Raw genomic sequence first — 25,676 nt, forward strand, 5'->3', positions numbered from 1 at the left:
AGGATCAGCAACAGGTTTCAGACTCCATGATCCTTGCATTTGAACCCACAGCTGGAATTCTCATCTATCTCTGGTGATGAGACACTGGTGGCAACAATTATACTATGTCATAACTATTTTTTAACTTACTTATACACAGATTTTTTGTAAAGTTTTCTGTGCATTGGGGGCATCAACATGCAGCACACTTCAGAGATGATCTGCTGGTCAGGTGCTTTCTACAGACATAGCTTATGACAATGGTATGGAAGCTCTTTTTTAAACATCGAGAGACATATGCAAGAGTCAGTAAACAAAAAGGTTCTGTAAAATATGATCTTAGGTTGTGGGAAGAAAGAAGTTTTCCAGGGCATGTTTGTCCAGATCACTGCTTGCTAAAAGGCATTTTTTTGTTGCTCTTGATGTTTTGTTCTCTAAATACTCTTGCCTTTGTTTAAAGAGAAACAGAGCAATAAACACAGGGCTCTGGATTCAGAATGCAGTGGTTAAGTGATGTTTATGTTTGTTTATCATCTTTTCTCAGTGAGCACACAGTTAAAATCTCAATTTTAGAGCATAAACTGGTCAGAGTTTATGGCAGGGTAATTTACTGTGCTCCTTAGACAGTTCCTTTTCTGACATATTTTGGAGAGCTGGGAAGACACCTCACACAGGTTAGGCAGAATCTGCTGTCATGGAAGGGTGAGTATAGCTATTTGCTAAGCTTTAACCCAGAGTGAACTGTTTTATCAGTCAGTAACCAGAAGGTTGTTTATTCTCAGAAGATTTAATTTCACCAGTAAAGGTGGAGACCCCAGCAGGTGAGGGGGGTGGGGTCATAATTTTTTTTGGAGAAGGTTCTGACCAAAGAGTCTGGGGAGGGAGGAAAGTGGAAGGGAAATTTTCTGTACAGAGGACATACTGCTAAAGTCTTTCCTGCTGAGTTCAGCTTTGTGACTGATGATCTGTAGTCAATTCACTGCCAGCTTTCAGCAGATATAAGATGTTCAAGTGCCTGTGCTTACCTGGATTAAAAAATGAGCCTGTATAAGGCTCAACCTTCTTGAAAATAAGGGAACTTCAGCTCTGGTTCTAACTTTGATACTAGGCCCTTTCTGTACAAATAGAGCAATTTCCTAGCTCTGAACTCCCTCAGATCCGCTTGAGTATATTAGCTAATACGCTAAGCCTGTATCTAAAAATACCCACACCCTATGGGCACTTGCTAGAGCTGTAGAAGCCAACAAGTTTGCTCACAATCAGAGACGAGAAGGAGTATTTTATGAGTTCATGCGGGTTCACCAATCCTGTCTGTTGCAACCAGATTCAAGACTGAATTTCACCTGAGTTAGATGCCAAGCCTAAAACATGCTTGGATTTTCAGAGGTTGTGTGAGCTGTAGTGAACTTCCCAACCAGTCTTGAGGCTTGTAGTGACATATATAGGCAGGATGCTTTCTCTGTGTTCCAGTACCTGCAACAGAGTAACTGCAGTGGTGCTAGGTCATGAGAGCATTGCGATTCTGTCCCTACAGTGACACTGGGAAAGAAAATGCCTCCAGTTTCCCAGCAGCAAGTTCATGTGAGATTTACTGTCTAATAAACCTAAGCTCTTCTTTAGAAAATAAGATCTGCCAAGTGGTAAACTTTTCTACAGTTAAAAAACTTCATACAAGTGGGGAAAGAGGGAGTTCAATCTCCATTACCCCTTTTCTTCTTGGCACATGTGTGTGAGGAGATCTTCAGGGGAAAACTACCAGATGGTAGTTTATACGCAATGTGGACAACTCTTTGGATTTTATTGCAATTCTTGCAGTGTCAAGTATACTTTTAGAGTCTTCAGCCCCTGCAATCCAGTGATTATGTGTGAGTCTTGGATTTCATTGTTGAAAATGGGGGTAACAGAGAAAGCAGGATCCATGTATGACCTGGAAATTCAACAAGAAGAAAAAATTTATATTTATATCTATATCTATATTGTGTTTATTCCAGTCTCATCATATTCTATAGTCTAAGTCACAAACTTTTAACACACTTTTAAAAGGACTGAGGGTTGTTTCGTGTAAGAAGATAAGTGGTAACTGGAGAGTGTAGCACAACGTTGCTGTCACAGGACACCTATAGCTGCACAGTTACCTTGTGCAGGGAACAAACTGAGGCAGCTCCATTTTCTGCTTTAGTCATGATGCTTTTGTGAGCAAGCATGTGCTCCAGCTTTTTTCTCTCACCAGAGATCTGTGTTTGCTGTTTGGAAAACTCAGAAATCCGAGTTTGCATCAGTTTCATCATCTTTCTTACAACTCCTAGCATTATAGGCTCTGGAGAAGTCTAATCATGCTTTGAGTCATGCTGTGTCCTTGGCCACAGAGACGCTGTGAATTTCACAGGTTAATAATACTTTGGGTATAACAATATCCACGTTAAACAGCACGACTTTCTATTTCATTGGATACCTCCTTGTTTCTGTGTTTTGAGAGATGGAAAACAGAAATGGAGAAGTGAATGGAAGAATAAAAGTCTGCATTTGCTATCTCCTGGGCTGCTATCCCAAACACTGAGTCTTAGGCGCTATAATGTTATTAACAGATGGGACACATTTTGAGATATTATTCCAGGGAATAGTGCCAAAAATCCTGGTGGTGTCTCTGCCATTTAGAAGACTTAGCACTGTAGGCAGGCTCTCCCTAACCTGCAGCCTTCTGTGTTCGCAACAAGGGAAGAGAGGATAATTAAAGGGTGAGGAATACCCAGGATCTCATTTGTACCTTTTGTTTAAGGATTTCCATCACTTTCCAAATATTCTGTAGTGTGATTTAAATAGTGTCTAGTGTATTGTCTGAGCTTCTGAGTCTAGCTGTGCAATGCCATGCTACTCAGGGTATACCTTGAATAGCTGAGGAATGCCTTACTACCTTGCCAATCATAGAATATTTTGAGTTGGAAGGGATCCACTAGTATCATCCAAATCTAAGTTCTGGCGTTGCGCAGGACAGCCCCAAGAATCATACCATTTTCAAGAACTGGAGCTGTTGATCCTGGTACTGCCTTCACCTGTAGTGAGGGGTGCTCTTTTCTTCAGGAGCTTTTTGGTCAAAACAGAGAATGTAGAGAAGTTTGTTGTGGAACAACACTGTCTCACTGACTGGAATCTCAAAGGTTGACTACTGGGTCAGTGTCTTCTTTGACACGTGTGTTCAAGCCGGGCCACAGTGTAGCTAAGAAACTGGTGGGCCACTAAGTTCAGATGAATGTGCTCTATACAGTGACCACAGACATATTTTAATAGTTGAAGCAGATGAGCAGCTGTGGACAGGGATAACTTTGTTGTTGTTTTTGTTTTTTCCCTGCAGAGGGAGAAGTACTTAGCTAAACTTGATAAAATTACCCAGAAGCTTCATGAAAAAGGTTTTGGGGTAGTGGCTGCTGCAGATTTGTAGTCACATGAGTGCATTTTGTGAATGGGATGGGGAGCTGACCTCTGTATAACTGCACAGGGCATTGTGTGATAAGCCTTTTTCTTAACTACAGGCTTCTTTCTCTGAGAGCAGGAGCTGAGAGGGGTGAATATTTTCCTGCAAGCAAAGTGACTGGGTACTGGTTCACATATAAGGAGCTTTTAGTTCATTCCCCTACCAGTTATTTAGCTGAGATATTAATTGTCAGGCAATTTCTCTGTAAAAAGCTAAAACAGAGGCTATAAGTACCAAAAAAACCTGCACAGGTCAAGGACTGTAGCTTTTCCTAAGCTTTGTAAAACTTTCTAACATGTCCCAGAGCTGTAGAGGTACTCTTGGAGCATGCTAAGGCTACTCTGGGGAAATGTTCCCCTCCAAATTGAGGTTTCTGGTTCTGGTGCTTTGCGAGCAGATCAGGGGCCAGACCAGGGCACCAGGTTGCCTGCAGCACAGCTAATATTGCCTGTATCAGGAAGGGATCCAGAGTGTGGCATGCAGACGGCAACTGTTGCTCAGCTTTTCCAGCTATCTAGAATAGATCTGACAAGCAATTAGAGCATGAATATATTACAGAGCCGATGGGGGATGCCTTTGTTAAAACTTGTGACCCATACTTAGCTGCTGTTTACATTGGCGGCCGCTTCGAGGGTGGGCAAGACCCTACCTGCCTGTCTTTCTCCTCTCTCCTTCTCTGTGCGGAACGAGCCGGGGAGCTCTGCATCTCATTGGATATTTCAAATGCTTTCTGCACAAGTCATAATTAATGCCGAGTTGTGGAGCTAAGACCAGATGTGCTGCCGAGATTATCTCCCAGGGCAGATCGGCTGCTCTCCGCTCTGAAGCGCTGGGTGAATGGAAAGCTGCCAGTGCTGGGACCCAGAATGTGTCTGATGCCTGAAGTCAGGACTTTCTTTCTCTGCCGCTCCTGCTGTCTGACACTGCCTGGTTTCTGCTTGAAGCTCAGCGCCTGTCATGTAGCAGAGTGCTGCACAAGAACGAGAGGTATGAGATGATTTTCCAGACTTTAGATTTGTTATGGTTTTCCTTCTAGAGGAAAAGCAGATATTTGAGTTTAGCCTTAGACAGAAACTAAGAATCTAAAATAGGAGCTGACTTTACAAAGGGGGAAAGAGTGGGAAGGACAGAGTCATTGTCCCATGGCCAAAAATACTAGTGGAGACCAAGCTAGCATTTGAAGATAGTTCTGGGGAGGAGTGTTTCTCTTTGCTTTTAGATAGAATATTTAAATGGATGCATGTGATTGAGAACAATCAGCTCCTAGTATATGGAAACTAGTCCTTGTGTGGAGTGTCAGAAGACACACAGTTCTACCACAGACCCATTTGTGTGACCATGAGCAAGTTATTTCATAATTTTTTCTTGATTCTTAATTATCTGTTGCTTCCTTTCCCTCATTCTTGAATTCTTTGGCTGACTAGAATGCTTAGTTTTTCAGGACTATCTTTTTCTTAGGTACATATGGCTCCTTCCATGCAATTCTTTTTTCTGTTGCTGCTGCAGTAATTCACATAGTGTGTGCTTGGGTGGGCTAGGGGAGGGGAAACAAGTTATAGGTTTGTGTGTGTTTTGTGCTGTAGAAGCAAATGCATTTCTGAATATCTGCCCGTGATTTTTTTCTCAGTGCTTTCATGTGTGAGAGGGACAGATAAATGGGAAACTAAGAATGAAAGTGGGAAGGTAAAAGCAGGCACTTACCTGTGCAGGTGAGCACGTACACAATCTTTATATCCGTAAACTGCCTGTCTGTGAGGCACCACATGCGTGCGCGGGTGTATGTTCTGTTGTACAGCAGCATCCAGGTGTAAGCCTGATTATCTTCCCACACATCTTTTAACGTGTGTGTAATAAGCTGTACATACAGCTGACGTAGGTGTGTCTGGACTTTTCCCCCTTTAAGCACATACGGAGTCCTCAGTCCTCCCCATGAAAAAAATCTACTCAAAACCTGACTTTATCTCTGTCTTTAGTTTATTTTGGTTGAAATCAGAGCTCTGAAGAGGAAAAATGTAGCAGAGAGCATATATTTTCCTGCCCACTGCATGTCTGGACAGCATAGCTGAATGTATAGGCTTTGTATGCCTGGAGCTGGTGGGTGAGCTATTCAGGCCAGGACAGAAAGCCTGTCTGTGTCTTAGTCAGTACATCATTCCTGGCTCGCTTTTTCCACAAAGAGTCACCTAAATCTTTAAAGAACAGAGGCAGCTTGTTGGAGTGGAGGAAAGAAATTCTGTAGCTCTGCTAGCCCCTTTTTTTTTGTATCTCTTGAATCTTTCTGAGATTAAGGATGTGGTTCCAGGCACGCTGGAGTTTTTTTCTGCTTTGAAACCAAACAAAAGGGCCTAACTATAGATAAGGGTATTACAAGGAAAGTTAACCCTTAGGTTGCTAGCAATCTTTTGGCTTTATTTCCAGCCTAATTCTGTCTGGAGTGTGACTGGATGGCACTGGCTCCCCTTCTTCTGAATGAAGAAAAAGACTTTAATGTCTTCCAGCGGGATCATCAAATGGAGTGAAGCGCTGCCAAGTTCAGTCTCAGCTGCAGGCCCCAGTGATTAAAAACAGGCCTGTGCCTTGAGGAACCAGCAGATGAGGCTGTGTGTGACTGGCTCCACATTAGCTTTTCCTTGCAAGGCAGGGCAGTCCCTGTCCGACCCGGAGATGCTGTCATAACCTGGTAGTTTCAGGGACATTTTGGTACATAGTTCAACAAGCTCTTCTGAGACCTGACTGAGGTGAGACGAACACTACAGGGCTAGCAGGACACCACTTCCTCAGTTTGCCCTGTTTAGCCCTGGGAGGCTGAAGTAGGCGCATCTGTTAAATCTGTTACCAGTGTGGTTGTGAGAGCCCTGGTGATAATTCTCCTGAGGGCAGGCTTCATCAAGGTCCTCCAGCAGATGCCCACATGAAAGATTTCTGCAAGCCTGGAACTGTCAGCATCTCCAGCTTGCCTTTGACAGTCCCTTTCCAGCCCCACTCTAAAGATAGCTCTTAGCTTCCTCCTTTATGAACCTTAGCACTACTGTCCCTTTCTAAGCCATGGACAAGTTCTGCAACCACTGCACAGATGAACAGTTTCTCCAAGGCCAACTTTCCAGTCCCACTCTAGCTGCAGCTCTGTGCTTTTTCTCTCTAAACACCAACCATAATGCTCTTACTGCCAAAAGACTTGGCCTGAGAGCAGTCTTTCTTCTGAGCAGTGTCTGTGGTGGTCCTTGTCTGTGGCTCAGCAAAAAAAAGTAGGATAAAGAAAAAACAGAGATGCAGTGTAACTAGAAAAATGTAACAGAGGAAAAGTTGCAGTTAGCAACAGACTTAACTTGGGTGAAATATTTGGTCTGCGCAATGCTTGGTGATCTTCTCTAGTGCTTTCCCAGAAAAATTAGGATTCAAGGTAAAGAAAAATGCATAGATCTGCAATTGGGGTTGGGCTGGAGTGGGGCTGCCAAACCGAGGTGGGAGGCACCTAAGAGAGCTGGGCTGGGAGAAGTCTTTCAGCCTGGCAATGGCTTCAGAGTCATCTTCCCACAAAAAATGACCTGTGCAGATTGTGTGCTCTCACTTGCACAGCCCTTCAGCCCACACTGTCACACAAGAAGAAACCCACACTTGTGCCAATTCCTTTCACTCATCATGTGATAGATAGGTCAGCTTCATCCTCAGTCGTGTCAGTTTTGGTCTCATGCCTGTTGGTTTTTTTTGTAACCTATTTGAAATGGTCTGGAGGGAGGTGGAACGGTACTGCAGTGTAAGAATATTTCAGTGCCTTTGTTTCCTCCAAAGATCGTTGTTTTTATCCAGGAGAAAAAGGTGTTACTGACCTCAGTGTGCGAGAAGGGGGAAAGACGGGATCCCCAACATCTGGATGTGCAGCAGACAGTAATGGTGATGCTGTGCTTGTGAAGGGTCCATCTACTGCTCCATCTGAGTCTCAAAGCAGGTCCCCTTTCTATCTCTGTTTCCTTAGCATCACGTTCCTTAATCTCTGTGTCAGTGGTCTCTGTTTGACTGTAGTCCACTTGTTATTCGGAAGTCACTCACAGGTTGATTGTACCTACAGAAAGCTACAGCTGTTGTGCTCCAAGTTGAAGGCAAGGACTGATGTTGCCTGAAATGTATTAGAGCATGTTGCTGACCACAGACCTGCCAAGGCTCGGGAAAAGTAGACAAAGCCTCAGTGGAGATTATGCATGCAGTTGTTCTGTGTGTGCTTGCTTACAGTGTGTGTCTGACACTGCCTTTGTCCTTGATCTGAGTTAAGTCTAGAACACCAGAACGTGAGCTTTTAGAAAAACATTATATATGTTTTATGCCTGGGGAATGCAGAGCATTTACTTCTTTCCCACACTCTTCTCTAAACAGACACATTAGGAAACAGGGCTGTGATTCAACAAGTAGAGATCTGAGAAAATAGGGCTGCTATTGCCCTGCTGCTATCTACCACAGGCTGACCTCCCTGAACCTGTATGTCTTGCATCTAGAAGAGTGAACAACATCTATCATTTAAAGGAAATAGATATGCCCCATCATGACAGCAGGGATTATGTGATGAGATTACCAAGCAACCTGTGCAAAAGCAGAAAGACGTTCCCTATCCTAGAACGTAACTTCAGAGACACCCAACTCAGTGAAAATTCAAACAGATTAGAAATGAGAACTAGTAAAACCTTTACTCTGCAATAAATCCAGTATATACAGTGATAAAGATAAGTCGCTCCCATGCTCCAGGGCATGCCCTCCTGCCAGGATGAGGGAATTTCCTTTGAGACTTTTCATGGCCCTCCGGCTTTGATACTGTAATGCAGTTGTGTAGGCTGTGGTGTAAGGAAGGTTTCTGTCTTCTAATGTATAACAAACAGGCAGGGAAAGGAAATTGGAATTCAGGATCCTTCTTGAAGCTTTCATTCTGGGAGTTGAAACTGATAACAAAAGGTTTGTTTCCTGAGGATTCAGCAGGGTTGGACTGAAAATAGAAAGCAGGTATGGTTTGACACGGTATCTCCTATGAAGAACAGTGAACAGGCATTAGGAAGCTTCCTGCCAGAAGTTATCAGCCTCTCATGAATATAGCACTAAAGTAAAAATGGAATATGTGGTCACTAGCGGGAAGGTAAGTAGAGCCTTAAGAAATGACCAAATTCCCTGGCCTGGTATAAGCACATAAGTGCAGCCATTAAACACTGCATCTGGCTATTGGTTGTGGAACAGTGTAAGTCCAACATTGCATGCTGCTTTTTTTTTTTAGAGCTGCAGGTTTAACTGCTGAATGAACAATCTGAAGATCTTGATATCTGTAGAAAGCTTCCTCTTGCTTTGAGAAATCTTTAAATAGAATTTCCTATCTGCTATGGTCTCTTGTCATCTGAAATTCAGTAAATTCTGGGATTCCCTCACTTACTGAATTTTTATGACCAAAACGTGATTAACTTGGATGCTGTCCGCCATGACTCCACCACACACTGTGGAGTGTTAGAATTAGAATTTCAGAACACAACTCAGTGGCTGTCCTTTTACATGGAGCAGTTTTCTAGTGGCAGGAATTGAACTAAAACCTCTGGCTCTTACAGCCTGAGCCCCTTGGTGTCAAAAGATCTGGTGCCAGTACTGGCATTCAGCAGCTGGTATTGACCAGGAACTTCATGTTCCCCAAAGAAAGAGACAGTGCTTCATACCTGATGATGTGTGTCTACAGTAGATCTGACTTAAGAATTAACTAGGCTGGTCTCATTTTAGGGTATCTGGTGCTTTTGATATTTCCAAGCTGCAAGAAATATAGCACACACTTTTTAGTAGAAAGGGCAATGGATTTTGCATGTGTTTTACTGTTGTTTGGTTTTTTTGTTTGTTTGTTTTTTTCATTCAGCAAGTTTAATTAATGAAAAATATATAGAAAGGGTCTCCCAAGATGGTGGGAGATTCTCACAATAGCCAGTTCTAACGTTGACAGCTGTACTCTGCAGTGTTAGCAATCCCTTCTTAGTGGGATTGCTGCTTGTAGGACTGGCTAGCTGCAAACTACTGGAGGGCAGCTGTGTGAGAAGAGCCTAAGAGGAGGGTGCATGCAGAAAGGAAATGTGTCCCATAAAATCAGTGTAGCCTTTGTTTTGGTCTTCTTAGGACAGAAGATGCAATAAAAGTATAATTACTTAATTCACACTCAGCACAGATGTGGATTACCATAAGCATAATCTTAAACCCACCTTCCTTGTGTATGAGATATGAACTAGCTTAGGGCAGAGGATAGTTTGAAGCACTCTTAAGAAGAGGGAAAAAAAATCATTCATCATATAATTCTTGCTTTTAAAAATAATTTTATTCTTCAGAGTCTGTTGGAAACTGGGCCTTCACAGAGGCTCCCCCCTCCATGTGAAAGTTTCCCCCCTTTGTAAGCCCTGAGCGGTAGCTCAAGAGGAGTTTAAGCTGACACCCAGATGTCTTTCTTGCTCTTTGCTGTCAGGGATCTTTGGACAGCGGTTGGAGGACACCGTACAGTACGAGCGGAAGTATGGCCAGCGCTTGGCCCCGCTGCTGGTGGAACAGTGTGTGGATTTTATTCGGGAGCGAGGTCTTACAGAGGAGGGGCTCTTTCGGATGCCTGGACAAGCCAACCTTGTCAAAGATCTGCAGGATTCTTTTGATTGTGGAGAGAAACCCCTTTTTGACAGGTGAGTTCACCAAATTCAGGCTAGTGTATTTCTGACATGTAAAATCTGCCAGGAATGTCCTTGCTGTGGCTATCCTGGCTTATGTGTTCTTTCCACACCACCATTCTCTTTATTTAAAATGCTGATGGAGCTTTCTCATGCATGGTGTTGGGTGTGGAGGCCTTTACTCAGCTCAGTGCTTGAGCAAAGGGAAAAATGGGCTCATTAATCTATATGGGGCTACTCCAGTGTTTCAGCTTCAGCATGTGTTGAATGAAAAACATTGCTAGATTTGGGTGCAGCATACTGTGCAGTTGGTGGGATCCCCTCATAGAAAGGGGTATGACAGGGGTGAACTAGGTATTTCATTGCTTTCAGATGTTGCATTCTCCCTTGTCACAAACACAGCAGATCTGCCTGGGGCAATAGCTCGACTCTTCCTTTGTCACCAGGTTTCAGAATAGTCACCACCATCTCACACATCTTCCCTGTTATGCCAGAGACTGTTATGCTCAGCTTAGTATCCATTCCCATGGGAAGTGTCAGACCTGTCTCTGAGCGCTCCATCCAAGGGCAGCCAGGGAAGGGGCAGCTCTCAGCTCTGCTATCTCTATGTTGGCCCTGAGCTCAGGCAGTCAAATGATCAGAAAGGTGAATGCTCTCAGGGCCCTTCCAGTCAAATCCTGTCCATACCCTGTAATTAACATTTCCTCTACTCTGTCACATGTACATGCTGCCCAGAGTGAAGGTCAGCATTGTGCTAACCTTAATAATGCTTTGTGAAATAGGGCTGGACCCTAGCAGAGACCATTCAGGCATATTTGGATCCAAGGCCATTTTGTAGATCTGGCCTGATCCCTGTCTCGCAGGTCCATAAGTGAGATCAGATCTGGGATCTTGTCTTGGAGACCTGGCATCATTTCTTGCTGGAACTCACTAGCACCATTTTTCCAGGTGATGCAGGTGGCATCTGATATATTACCAGCACATTAACCTTAGGGGATCACTTCCCTTGGACCTGCAACCAGTTTCAACATTGCCAATAACTTCTCTGCCTGCTATCCAGGAAGAGCTAGAACTCTCCTGCGTGGGCAGAAACAGTATTTGGTCTCATCTTGGGAAGAATATCTTTGGAGTTTATTTGGAACATTCTTCTAATTCTTCCCTTCCCTCAGCTTCCCAGACCACCCATCCTCATTTCTTTGATTCTTAACCACAGACAGTATTTGCTTCCTAAATGGATGTGTCAAACATTGAGAAATATTTTCATGAAAAAATAAGTTTGAAATCATTAAATTGTCTCAATATTTTCTTAAAAAAAAATCTTTGTATTTTTAATTGAATGTCTGGGTGTTCTTGTTCAGAATTAGAATTATCTTAATTGAATGCTTATACACATTCAATTATACTCCTGTGGAACAGGAGTATCTATGGAAGGAGTTAATTAGGAATGACAGTTTCAATTTCATGTTTTACTTTAGTGTTATCTATACTAACTTCATTGCTACAAAGATAAGCCAAGCCTCCACCCAGCATTTTTAAAGCAGAATAGAACCCTAAAGATGATCTCGTTTCAACCCCCTCCCATTGGCAGGGACACCTTTCACTAAAACAAGTTGCTCGGAGCCCATACAGCCTGGCTTTGAACACTTCCAGGGATGACATCCACAGCTTCTCTGGGCAACCTGTTCCAGTGCCTCACCACCCTCGGCACTGATCTATTTAGCCAGTGCAAATGCCTATGAAAATAAAGGTGCTTTCCGCATCTAAGTCTCCCCTTTAACTAGAGATCTCCACAAAGGAATGGCTGCCTTTCAGGTAGTCGATGTGTGATATGATAACTGAAGGTTCAGTACAGAATTAAAGGAAGCAAGCCTGGGGTACCTGACTGGTGTGATAGTTGAGAGTTCCCTGGGTTACCTGACTGGTGTGATAGTTGTGAGTCTCCCAGTTATTGCCTTTTGCTTTTTCCACCATGTCCACTGCAACTTGCAGGCCCAACTCTCTCTGGTCTTGTGTATATATAATCTATCTTATGTATATGTATAGTCACAGATAGCAACAAGGGAGAGGCAGTTACACTCTGGCTAAGTGAAATGTTCCTCCTCCTAGCTAACGTAACTTTTTCTGCGTGTAACTAAAACTGTCTAGGTATGGCCTGGGATGCTTAGGCAACAGAAGTGTGAAATCTTTATGCTTCTTTCCAAATCAGGTGTAGTAAAAGGAATATCCTTTCTTATTTCCTAGTTGCAGTCAGCACTTGTAGGTGTCTTTTGTAACTACAGTGATCTTCCAGACAGACAGAGCCTGCGTGCCCCGTGGTGGATCAGATCTCTGTGATGACTGATAATTAAAATATTTATTTTTAAAAGGCTTGCTTTTCCAATTTGGGTTTTTAATGCATGTGCATGTTCTTATGAAAGGCCAGGTGTTGCTGTTTTGGAAGCACCTACAGCAGTCTGCTCCTATTGCACTTTCATGCCACTGAAAGTTTGGCTGGATTTCACATGGCATCATGGATGAAACAGTTACTGCAGCCAGCAGCCCTGAAGCTGTAGTCTGGGCTCTGCTGCTCTGTGATAGTCATATCCACCATCCATGCCTGAAAGTCTGCACTAAAGAAAAAAAAGAATAATGAATAATGGTACTGATCTCATTTGTAGAATGTTTATAATCAACTGAAGAAAACCACTATGTGAAACTGTGGTATTCTCAAATATGGTGGAGCTGTTTAATAGGAATAGCTTTAGCAGGATTAGAAGCAAGTGGTATCTGCTGACAGCTTCCTGTTGTAATTTTTCCAGTTTTGTTTTAGCCGTGTGTTCCAAAAATGCTTAAAAGTATACTAAGTAGAAGAGATTCAGATTTTGGATAGCAGAGAGATTTGAAGTTCCCTTGCCCAATGTTTATGATGTGTTTTTCTCTTCCTTAAAGACTGCCAGAATAATGGTGGGTAGGGAGGAGCTGGTGACAAAACCTGTTTAGACTTCCAACACTCAAAACCTTTGAGGAGGTCACCTGCAATGATTAACAAAGTTGTAAAACAGGAAACTTGAAATGAGGGAGAGGTATTGCCATACACCAAAAGCTGGATAGCTGGAAAGGGAAGAACAGATGCATCTTCATCGTGCTATCTAACACCTCAAACCCAACTTAAAGAAAAGGAGAGAAAAGAGGAAAAAGAAGTTCTGGGGTTGGGAGAGAAAATAAAAGCCGATATCCTATCATAACAGATGTGCTAGGAAATGCCAGATACCCCAGTCTGGGGGAGGGGATGTGACCCACAAGCCGGGCAGTCATGCCAAATGCCAGTAGAGGACCTGGAGGAAATCCAGCTTCCTCCATTTTTTTCCTAACGATTGACTAGGACACTTGGGAGCCTGGCCCATCACATGTATGTGTGTGCTGGCTGGGGAGAGTATCAGGAAGGATCAGTGGGAGGCTAAGAGCTTATGTTTCATGGAATCAGGAGCTGAGCTCTATTATCAATGCTGTGTGTTCACTGTGCACTTGCCTGGACTGTATTGCTCGCATTCCTGATCCACATTGGCTGAGGAACCGCAGTGCCACCCTACCTGAAGCAGTGTCATGGGCATATCCCTTCCACTGCCTGTGTTGCCTCAGGTGCATTTATATCTTGACAAAATGGGAGATTTCCCTTGTTTCCAGATAGACCATCCTGTCTAGTAGAAACATGTGGTGGAAGAGCTTCCTTCCATGTGCCAACTTTGTCCCTGTCCCTAAGAGGGACCTTGATGCACCCCAAGTGAAAGGCATCAAACTTTACAGTAATGCGGGTTTCTAAATTTCCTTCCCTCTTCTCTGTTGCAGCAACACAGATGTTCACACTGTGGCGTCCCTCCTGAAGCTTTACCTTCGAGAGCTGCCAGAGCCTGTCATCCCCTTTGCCAAATATGAAGACTTTCTTTCTTGTGGACAGCTACTCTCAAAAGATGAAGGAGAGGTCAGTGATCCTTCTAATATGTCTCCTTCTACATCAGAGGTTGTTCCCCAGATCAGTGTAGTATAATTTTTTTTCTCATCATTCTTCAATCTTGATTTAAATCAGTGAAGTCCCTGGGAACCTTTCTCTGAATTTTCCTGAAGCTGTGAATTGGGTGCTATTGTCACAGGCTATTGCTTGAAACAGGAGCTTTTTTTGAAGTCAGTCTTGTAGCTAGCCTGGTGCTTCTTTTTTCTAAACAAAGCTGTTCTGTAGCATAATCAGCAAGAGATGCAAGGTAGGAAGGAGGTATGGGTTCCTTTCCCAGCCTTGCTGTTAACTCATTAGCAGTCTGTATAAAGTCACTCCCTTTTCCTGTGTTTTCCATTTCAAATATCAGAACAACATATTCTGCTTCCCAAAGTTTTTGGTGGATGAGACAGTGATCAGTGCAATGGCCTTTGTATTTCTTAGAGGAAAGGCACTACAAAAGAGCAGACTATGCTATTATCCCCAAATGGGGAGGGAAATAATGCTATGAATACTTTGCCAGAACCTTCTTATGATATTCTTCTCTTTGGTTTCCAGGCAAGGAAAGGGGCTGACAAAAATCATCAAGTCTGTGGCAATCATGGAAATTTTGATTCACTGCTTGAGAGGAGCAGGATAATTTACAATATGATTGATTGATTGGTTTCATCCATATTGTTCTTCTTACCTTAGTCCTTTGCTGTCTGCAGAGGCACGTTGGATCTGGTCTGATGCGGTGGAACTGTGCCACTTTCTAAAACAGAAATTTAAAGAAGCTGTAAGGGCTGTTACTGGTGTCTTTCCTTTGCTAAAGAGGCAAAGACCTGAGGGCTTGTAAGCTGCAGTCCACAGTTCTGTTTTCTGTGTGTGGTCTCAAGAGCATGCTCATCTTTGTCTTTGGTGGGATTCTGTTCCTCACTGTGAGCCTGGAGTTCACCTTCAGTTCAAGTGGCAGAAGGATCTGGGGAGATTGTCCTTTATGATGCCCATATGAAGAAGCTTGTTTGCGCGCCTCAAATGTAGCATATGTGGTAATATAAGATTTTATGGTTAAAAGGCAAGTTTACTGCTCTCAACACTCAAATGATGTAACCTCCAATCAGCTCCAAGAAAGCAAATTTCTGTGCATGGCACAGTATATTACCACAGGTGAATATGCATTTGCATCCTGGACACAGCCACATCAGTGTGTCAGTGCACTAGTGTTGTCTTTTCATAGGTAGAGATATGTGTCTACTAGCTCCAAAACTTGCTCATTTTCTGCCTTACCCTCAGTGAGCTCAGGCATCTCTGCAGGGTGCTGTGTTACAGACCACACAGCGGTTATTTCACAAGAAACAGCAGTACTTCTGAGGCAGTGGAGCTGGTTTCATTTTGGTCATAAGATGTGCAGACTGAGAAGTTTTGGATCCATTAAGCACTCTTGCACAAGAGTAGAGACACTGCCAAATTGGGCAAACATAATTGTATATCTCTCTCAGCTTATTAACTACGTTGTTTGCCTGATTTTGCCTGCACAGGCTGCAGCAGTTGGGAAGCAACATCTGTGTTGCTTCTGTGGGAGCAAGGTCAGACTCAAATGATTTGTAGTGCAGAATTCTCTTTGGATGAGAAAGGTGATGGGGAGCACAAGATAGCCAAAATGAAAGCTTACAAAATACAGCACTGGTCCTAGCACAGAGTTGTTTTGTTAAGCTGCTGTTGTAAACATAAGCAATTTTATTTTTCAACAAAATCTGGAACCTTAGCAAGGACTGTTTACTTTTTCAGAAAGGAAGGTGGAGTGCCCACACCAAGGGTGGAGATGCTGTACGTGCACAGTAGCACGTGGAGCAGAATGTAGCACAAAGTCATACCTAGCCTGTGGGGCCTGACTCGCCGCCTCCCACATGGAAAATCCCCCTGCCTAGAAACTGTGGTTTCATTGAAACCATAATTTGTAACACATAATGATAAGCAGGGAATTTAAAAATCAAAACATATTTATTAAAGAATAAAACATTATTTAAAACAATTATCTCCATTGTTGTCACTGTTAGAACAGCATGGTGTTTAGTTTGAAGTACTATTTTGTTTTCATTTTTTACTTGGAACTTGAAATATCAGTTTCTTTAGTTTTACACGCCCACTCTCCCCCCCTCACCCAATAAAACCCAAGGCAAATTAGCCATTCGAATAAAACTTTTGGCACCTTGTGCTGCTACGTTGTGATTGTGGATAGAAATTACTATGATTTTAGCTTGGCCTAACTCCAGCACTGTGCTAAGCTTTCCATTTTTCATTCAAATTGCTTTTCATCTCTTCGTTCTGTATCCAACTCATCTCTGGTATTCAAATGCAAACAGAAACGTAACAGAGACCTTAGATTGTGCTGAGGTCTCCAGGTATCTCACCAGGACTGCAGCATTAAAAGAGATTTGATTCTGATCCCGATTGATTTGGAGAAGGGATCAAAAATTAAAAACAATTTTAGAGAAAGAGAGATCTTCAAATTTCTAAAAACTCATTTGAGTCTGAGCTGACTTGACATGGTAGTATTCAGCCTTCACTGCTACCTGTACTCTAGAGTTGCACAGCAGTTCAGTGGATTGAACACATGGCTTTGAGTTTTTAAAGAGGGATCTGAATTTGGATGAGCACCTAAAGTGTTACTAGTTTTCCAGCCAAACTAGAAGCTCCAAATTGGTGCTGATCTGTTACACACAGTGCAAAACCCTTGGGTTTGGGATAATTCGTTGGAAAGCAGCATTTTCAAGGAGGTAAGAGTTATCACTGCAAAATCCCACGATGAATAACAGTGCAGTGCTTGTGTTGCTTGCTGGGCTGCAGCCATAGCATGGTCAGTGCTATTTGTTAATTCAGCGGTTTCGAGCTTGTGTTTTCCTTTACGCTTTTGCTGTGGTGTTACCAGGCTTAGCCTTCTGCCCTCTTGCAGTTCAAGTGGTTGGTGGGTAGAAATCTGTGGCACAGCTTATAAATGCTGCAGTAGGAGAGAAAGCTTTTTTTAACCTGGCAGGTGTTTCTACCTTGATAAATATGAAGATACTTTCTGTATAATACCATGTTTGAGATTCCTTGTGACAGAGGATGAATGATAAATTTTTAGAACCTTTTCTTCTTTCAGGTAGCATCTTGTATCTTTAGGTCATGTTCCCTGCTGTTCACAGCTGCCTGCAGTTTTCTTTCTAAAGCCTCCTCTTGCTTCCAGTGGAGCTATGGTATTTTAATTCAGAGTACTTGAAATATAGTGCCAAATACCATCTTGATTTCCTTATTTGAAATAAATTGGGTTACAGAGCAAAATTCAAGAGGGAATTAGGTCTGTCAGCTCACCCATTTCTAGTTCAAACTTGTCACTTGAAAGCTGGTTGACCTGAACAACTGACCTTAACCTTCACGTCAGTAGCAGCTGTTCTTGATTCAGAAATTTTCAGAAGTTAAAAAAGAAGATTGTGATTTTCAAAAGCGACTGGCCTTTTATTGCTGTCTCCATTGTTGTCACTGTTAAAACAGCATGGTGTTTAAGCTAAGGAATTAAAAAAGACCTGCTGCTTTTAAGAATTGTGTTTTGTGTTTTAGGTTTTTACTGGAGAAGTTTTTTTTGGTTTTTTTTTGGTTTGTTTTTTTTTTTTTTTTGTGGTGGGACATACAGAATAAAGAAGTACCTATACATTTAGGACATTAAGGAGAAAGGTAGGATAGAGACTGCTCTCTGGATATTTCTGACTTATCTGGACCAGAGAAATCAGGAAGATCTTGCAAGAGTCTGGCCAACAGAATTCCCTCCCTAACAGTCCTTAATAAATTGAGGAGAGTTTGAAATGAATGTCCAACTGCACTTCTTTGGCCCCGAACCAGTTGCTTCTAGAATGTCTCCATCATTAGTTTGCAGCCCTCTGTCATTCATTAGCAGCTATCGCTCTTCGTAATTGTGCTTCGGTATCTATTTTTCTACAAAAGGTTTAATTGTCCCCCGAAATAAGCAAATATCCAGGGCAACTGCAGCATTGACAGGAAGAAGCAAATGATACTTAGGACTGTAGCAGGACAATAGCCTTCTGAGTCAGAGGTTTTCATTATATGATTTAAATAGCTTCAGGGTTTTAAGTCATTCATTCAGCTGATGTCTCATCTTACGTTTTAATGTGAAAACAGAAATTTTGTGAGGAAGTAGGTTCCCGGTCAGAATGACTGCAAATAGAAGTATGTAATTAAACAGGAGGTAGTTGGAGTGTCATTTAGCTTTTTCAAGGAAAGCTCTCCTCTGCTCCAGTTGAGCATTACTGCGATGTGTTTGTACTGCACTCGATGCCTCAAAGTTTCAAATAGGCCACGTCCTGCAAAGGCACATCTGCTGGTACATTGCCACTGATGCCAGTGGGCAGGTTTTGAAGGCTGGCAGGCCTTACTAATTGAAGGCTTCTACATCAACCATTAAAGTTGACTGGAGGATTTCCACTGAGAACTGAGTCAAGTTCCGGACATTGTGGTTTCTTTTGGTAATGCACAGTGCATTAGGTGACACCTCTTTTAAAGCGAAGCGTCCTTGTGTTGTCAGCTGTTATGCAGCATTTGACCATGGAAAGAGGACTTTGTAGTACTGAAGGAAAGTCACGTCTGCTTTGCAGCATTTGCATTAATATCTCTCCTTCTTGTTTTTCCTGTCCCTCAGGGAACCCAGGAACTGGTTAAACAGGTGAAGAATTTGCCACAAGCCAACTACAACCTCCTCAAATACATATGCAAGTAAGTGAAATTAATTAACACTTGGAAAAGTCTTTAAGTTTCGTGAGGCTTACATGCAAATAATATACTCTGAATGTATGAATATTCAGACATCACTTACGTGTAAGTTACTGCTCCTATAAAACATTCAGAGGTGAACGAACAGCCTGCCTGAAGGAAGCTCTTGGTTTATCCAAGAGCATCAGCCAAGCAAATTGCTGTCACCCACAGCCTTGGCAGCAGGCATGAATGATACCAATGTATTATATTGTTTATTTCAGAAGTACTTACAGACCACTAAAGAAAGACATTATTTCTACGTATTGCACACTTGGAAAATTTATGACACAAGCTGAGTAGCAGATGCAGTCAGAACAGCCAGTCTGGCATCTGCTCTGGTTTGGAAGTGTGGTTAGGAGTAGCTTCCTCTTGGATTCCAGGGACTCCACAGCCTTGTCTCCCCTCATCTCTGTGCTGATTCTCCCAGTTTTTGGGCTGCCTTTTTATCCGGAAGTTGGAATGAGATAATCTTTAAAGGTCCCTTCCAACCCGAACCATTCTATGATTCTGTGATCTGTATTTTGTTAAATTCAAGCCTTTTTCACAGGCTGCTAGTTCTAGGACAAGGAGAAGAGTGAAATGTCTTTTTAATTCTGTTATGTCTGTAAGTGAAAACTATGTAAAGTCAATCTGTGTAATTGGAGAATTCCTATAAAAATGCAAAAAGCTGTCCTTTCAGACCCAGTAGAAGGCTGGATCCCTGCTAGATGGGTACTTCTGACAGAAACCATCCTGTCTTCTCTAGTTCATACACTAAAAGGGATCTGGGGTGATTACTGAGTATTTAGGCTGCGTTAGTCCCCAGAATCATTTCAGGTGTCAGGGTTGTATGAAAGTAAGACTAAACTGTCCCTGCCCCAGAATGCCTATAGTCTAAGAAGTGACTTACTTATTATTCCCCTCCTCCTTTGATTTTTCTGGGGGGGCTTTTCAAGGTTCCTCGATGAAGTTCAGGCTCACTCCAGCATTAACAAGATGAGTGTCCAGAACCTGGCTACAGTATTTGGACCAAATATATTACGTCCCAAAATGGAAGATCCGGTGACCATGATGGAAGGTAGGTACTGCTCTTGTGAGACAGCACAGCAGCTGTGCTTTGGAGCTGTAGGTCATGCGTTTGTTGGTAGCTGATCTGTAGCTGCACAGTCAGAACAAGTCAAGCCATCCATCAGTGCCTATGAAGGGGGTGTGTTGGTTGGCCTCTCTTACTCCATTTGCTGCTGGTCTGGGAGTGTCTCTCCACTATGTGGAGATGCCTCTGCCACCTGGAAACTCTTTTTGAACCTACTGCTAAAATGAAAGCTCACATGTTTTTCAGAAGGACCATGCTTAAGTACCAAACTGCTGTCATTTAGCAATGGTGCATTTCAGTGGTTATACAGCAACCTGTAGAGAACATCCAGGCCACAATGAGAGGACTGTAATTTTTGCTGTGCCACAGTGGCTATAACTAGGTGTCTTAGAAGTGTAGTTTTCTAAGCAGACTGTATATGGGTCAGAACTTCACAGAATCCAAGAAATGAGTTGAAAATCATTAATTTTGGATGTAAAAATCTGAAACTTTAAAATCATCTGCCTCTGTATGGGTCGAGTAGGCTGACACTAGGGCTGGGAAGCAGCTCCTCTCCCAGGTGGCACTGGAACACAAATACTGTGGTGCAGGCTTTAGTAGGGTCTTTGCATTGAGTTCTGTGGGCTCTTGGCAAGCCTGCACAGATGTGCAGCAGCAGCACAGATAGAGATGCTGTGCCCAGGATGTTTGAACTTGGCTCTGGTGCTGCTCCTGAGCTGTAGGGGACAGCTGATGTGGTGTTCTGCGTGATGGAAATCCTTCACAGAACACCAATATTGTTATGCTGTAGTAGCAGCAGTGCCTTTAGGTCTGCACAGGTGATGTGCAGATGTTGCCCATAATGGCAAGTCACTGTAAGGACAACTTCAGAGCATGACCTGACATATTCTAGTTGTTCAGGGATTCAAAACCTACCACAGAGATGTGGGCCATATTATTAAGGGTAGATTTGAGACTTCCTCAAAGTGTGGAAGGTACAAAAGTCCAGGGAGGAGAAGGGAGCGTGGGAGCACATGCTGATTATTCACTATTAGAGAGGTGGGGACAGCTGAAATCAGCCTGTGTGTGATGCTGTAACTTCCCCTAGTGGCCACTGGGCCAGCGCTGGTACGGCTCTCACAGCCTGGGCCAACAGCATGCTCTTTGTTCAGCTGGCACAGGTGACAAGTCTGGGTTCAGTTCACCTCAGGCATTTCATTATGCCATTCATCTGATGGCAGAGGTGCTTGTATTGTGTGTAGGTGCACGGGTGCCACAGATGCTGTGGTCTCCTGGTCTCTCCTAATCATCATCTAAAAACACTACAGTGATCTGACCTGGAATTCTGTATTGACGTAGATCTGAACTGTAGAAAAATTGGGATATGTAGGCTGGATTTTTTTACTTAATCATTATACTAATAACAACAGCAATAGCAATGTTTTGTTTAATTTTTAGTTGAGGATAGAAGGTTGATTAGATAGAAATAACAGGGAAGTGTACAGACTCAATTTTTTTTAGCTTCAGGATAATTTCAATCTGCTAAATAAACTGGTAAAGTAAAATACTGCACCCAGATCTTAACAAAAGCGCTCTAGTTGTGTCTCTCTTCAAATTTAAACCATGAATTTAAAATAGAAATATCTGAAGTTTGACAGCTAAATTGTTAGGAATGCCCTTATCTTCAAGACATTTTATTTCTCTTCCTGCGTTCACAGACATAAAATAGAAGTGGTAGGTGAGTTCAGTACCTCTTGCTGTCAGGCCAAAATGTCATCATTAAAATCAGGCTTTTGTCTTGAACGCCTGAGTATGTTGGTCTTATTCTCTATTTTAGCTAATACTTAAAGATAGAATGGCATATTCACTCTTTTAAGGGTTTTTCTCTTTTGTAGGAAGTGCTTTGTATTAGGTTTGGTAAGTGTGGTGTTCTCATTAGTTCATAACAGTTGGCTCCACTACTGGAAAACAATGATAGCTCATTTCTGTGGATTTAAATAATTTCAAGTACTTTCTGCACTTGCTGTACAACTTCTGTGAGTATCATGCAAATGTCATACTTTCTGCAAGTTTCTCTGCACACTGAGTGCAGCAGAAGGCCTGAGCTGAAATTTCTGGTTCTTCAATAAGCAGTAGCTCTGGGCCTGTTCAGACTATAAAACTGACTGCAACCTAGCTGTGTAAACCTGCTGGTTTTGGAAGCTGGACGGAGAGGTGCTTCATCCCAGCGAATAGGTTAGTGTGTTCAGGATCTTGCCATGCATCCCCGCACAGGGCTGCACTATGCTGCATGGATGCAAACACTGAGATTGATGCTGGCTCTGAAGCCCATGCCTGGTGTGGTACAGACCTGCCCTGTTTTCCAGGTGTCCTCCACCTCTGTCATCCTCCAAGGTCAGTTAAGCTTCCAGCCTGCTTAAGCAGGTCAGTTTATTAATCACTGCTAGTGATAATTTGTACTCTGCTAGTCAGCTACATTCATGAACTGAACTGAGACCCACATCCTTCACAGTCCCACTTTCCAGCAAAAGCAATGACTCCTGTTCCTTCGAAGTCCTGTATAGAAAGGCCCAGAGTAGCTCCTTGTGCAGACCCATTGAAAGGCATGGCAGCCACAGGCCTCAGAGGAGCTCACGGGACATCCCACAGGCTGGGGATGAGTCTGGGAGGGCTTTTCACCTCTCCTCAACTGCTTGCCTTTGTTTTCCACCCACAGGCACCTCACTAGTTCAACACCTGATGACAGTGCTGATAAGTGAACAGGGGCGAATCTTTGCTGTTCCTCAGGCAGACGTGCCAGGGAGCCAGCTGGAAATCAGGCCTGTGCGGCAGCGCAGTACTGTGGAGTGGATCTCTGAGGAGGACGGGGAGGACAGGTCAGAGAACAGTGCTCCCAGTCCCGCTGATTTGCCTTCTAGCAATGCTGTGGCACTAGAGGCCACCCCAGGACCTGCAGTGAGAAACACTCCTCCAGAGCATAGTGGCAAATTAACTCAGCCTGCCACCAGCCCCAGTAAAAGAGTGCAGACACTGCCTCCATGGAAATACTCCTTCCGCCAGCAGGGAGCACGGTCTGTGAGTCCAAAGCTCGGCAGCTCATCCTTAGATATCCCCAATCTCTCCTCCAGCGGGAACTGGTTGATGAACGGACTGTACTCACTCCGAGGCCACCGCCGGACAGCATCTGGGGAGCGAGTTAAAGACTCATGTTCCTCCCAGAGACTCTCCACTTACGACAACGTCCCCTCATCCAGCCTGTCCCTCAGCACACACAGCATGGCCAGCACTACATGGTCAACGTCGTCATGTGAGATTTCCGTGATGGACTCAGTCAGCAGCTGCCCAGCCTGCCGGGCCAGTGACTCTTCTGCTTTAAGCTCTCTCAAAACCGAGTGGATAACTCAGGGCTCACTGTCTCAGAGCGAGGGCAAGACTGCAGACCTGGAAAACAGCATGGACAGGTTTGATGCATGCAGCAGCAGCAGCAGCAGCGAACAGAGCGACCCAGCTGCAGCTTCCCGAGACTCTGTCCAATGCTCCAGGGCCTTACAGAGCTTGGTGGTGGAGCTAAAGACAGAACTGAGCAAACAGAGGACTGAGTATGAGACTAGTATCAAAAGGTAATGTCATCTGCAGGGGGGACGAGGAAGTTGTCTGCCAACATTAGCCCTGTCTGAGCATGAGCTCTGAAGGGTATCAGGATCTCAGACATGAAGTTTGGGTTTAGATGACAGCAGATCTGGTCCTGCTTTTTCCTCACTGCTCTCTGAATCCAGCTTTTCTTTCTCTGACCTAAGAGGTCACTAAAAAAAAAAAAGGGGATTTCTGCCATACAGGGAAATCCAGTATTTCACATTCTGTGTTTTCAGTGGAAATGAGAACGGCACAGGTAATGCCAAAGTCTCCTCTTACTGTCCTCAGAGAAACAGCAAATCTTAGAGGCAGGAATTGGGACCCAGCGTGGTCAGGCCTCAACAAAGAACTCTGTTGGTCTGTGCAGGTGCTAGTATTTGTACCAAATCAGTCTGAAATTGAGGGCTTCTTGTTGCTTTTCCCAACAGGAACATTCTTGAGGAAACTGCTCTTGACTATTCTGCAGTGGATTTTTTTTGTAGTGTTGGGACTGCATCTCACCTACAACTTTTTCTGCAGCCCTTTTGTGTTAAACTTCTAGAAACCTTGCTTTTGTTTTTTTATGTAAAAAGTGGTCTTTGGCTCCCGTGGCAGCCCCTGGGTTGGAGTAGCAGCGAGCTGCAGCTTGTGCAGCAGACAGCAAACTGTGTCATTATTTGCCCACTGGTGTTTCCTTGCACAACTGCTGGTGTTATACTTAAGAGCTGAGCTCAGAAAAATTCCTCTAGTTTTCAGGAGAGCTGTGTGAGAGGACAGGGGCTGTTGTAGGAAGTAGAAAATATTAAGAACTAGGAAGTCATATTTATTCATTTGTGGGAGTTGGTATATTAGGTTTTATGAGTGTATGTGCTTAATACAATGACTTTCAGGCAAGCACTCAGGGAAATATTCACATGAAAGCACTGAAGAAGGGCTGTAGTCCCATTTTTCTACTAATCGTTTAGTTCTCAGGGTTTGTTGTTTTTTTTGTATTCAGGTGTTGATATATATACTTGTTGATATATATACTTGTTGAAGGAGTTGATATACTCCTTCAATTATTAAAACTCTGGTAGCATTTCCATACCTCAGTTTACAGTCTCCCAAACCTGGTACCAAAAGCAAGTATGACAGTTGGCATAGTATAGCACAGCTTCAGGCTGCATTAGTTGCCACTTTTTTTCTTGTTAATTAATTAATTTCTCAGAAATGTATCTGAACTTTGATGTCTTCCTGTGGGCCAGCTGTTAAGGCAGGAATTCTACTTGCTACCTTCCTGCTTTATTTTATGATTTCCTATGGTGTGGTGACCTGCCAGCCTCTGCAGCATTTCTGCCTCGTGCACTGTCCTGCCTTGGTGTGTGAAGCTGAAAAGAAAAAGAGGCTGTGTAGCAGTTTCAGTTCCGTCACAGAGTGGGAGAAAAGCCTACCCTCACCTTGTGTTCCAGGTACAGGAGCTGATGAGAACATCACCAGTTGCTAGCATGGGGTGTTGGAAAAGGTCTCTGAATGAGTGTGGTAGTTCATGGCTTATTTGGATTTTTTAGATGCCCTACTGATGCAGAATGGGAGGAGATGAAGGTATGTGCCTTGCATTTAATTCTGCAGAGCTGCTCTGGCAAGCCTTGATGCAGGGAAAGAAAGTAATAAACAGAAACACCAGGCTGCACATTCTTACCTGCTGCCTGGGGGAAGAGATGGCTTTCCACCTCTTATTACTAAAATTGCTCCAACAGGGCCTTAAGCTGTGAACATCAGGGGCATCCAGGAAGACCTGTTCTTCATTCCAGCTGTTGAGCAGTTCCAGCTGCTTCAACTCTAACACCTGCCTTTCCCCTTCAGCTGGACAGGGCAGAGAGCACTGTGGCTGGAGGGGAGGGCTATAAATTGCCCAGGTCTCACAGGGCAAAGTAACTGAGAGGAAAATGCGTAATGAACTAATAGTTTCATAAAACCAGGCAAGATGCAATCACAGCCTTTATGTATCAAACAGGATGACTCCAGCTGTTTAGGATTACAGCCTGAAGGATTGTGCTGTCAAGTCTAAGAATTTCAAGCCAAGTTTTTCAGCTCTCAAAAATTTTGCAATGTTTTTACTACATCTGCAGCAATTTACATGTGAAAAAATATGTTCCTTTTGAGACTGCATGAAAGTCT

At 43.3% G+C, this 25,676-nt stretch overlaps 1 protein-coding gene across 4 annotated transcripts in view; it reads left to right on the plus strand.

Moving 5' to 3' along the window:
• The window catches only part of ARHGAP22 (Rho GTPase activating protein 22), a 149,682-nt gene that overhangs the window by 117,303 nt on the left and 6,703 nt on the right, over positions 1–25,676 (plus strand). For 3 of the 4 annotated variants that reach the window (XM_017803837.1, XM_017803838.1, XM_017803839.1), the window contains 5 exons: positions 9,912–10,119; positions 13,930–14,062; positions 18,744–18,817; positions 19,792–19,913; positions 22,624–23,527. In XM_017803837.1, coding sequence (XP_017659326.1) covers positions 9,912–10,119; positions 13,930–14,062; positions 18,744–18,817; positions 19,792–19,913; positions 22,624–23,527 — 1,441 coding nt within the window. Of the gene's footprint in view, positions 1–4,189; positions 4,436–9,911; positions 10,120–13,929; positions 14,063–18,743; positions 18,818–19,791; positions 19,914–22,623; positions 23,528–25,676 lie in introns of those variants that run through there. The other variant, XM_017803840.1, reaches the window with a different exon arrangement.

The sequence above is a fragment of the Lepidothrix coronata genome, unplaced genomic scaffold (genome assembly GCF_001604755.1).
Source record: "Lepidothrix coronata isolate B3197 unplaced genomic scaffold, Lepidothrix_coronata-1.0 Scaffold8, whole genome shotgun sequence".
NCBI lineage: Eukaryota > Metazoa > Chordata > Aves > Passeriformes > Pipridae > Lepidothrix > Lepidothrix coronata.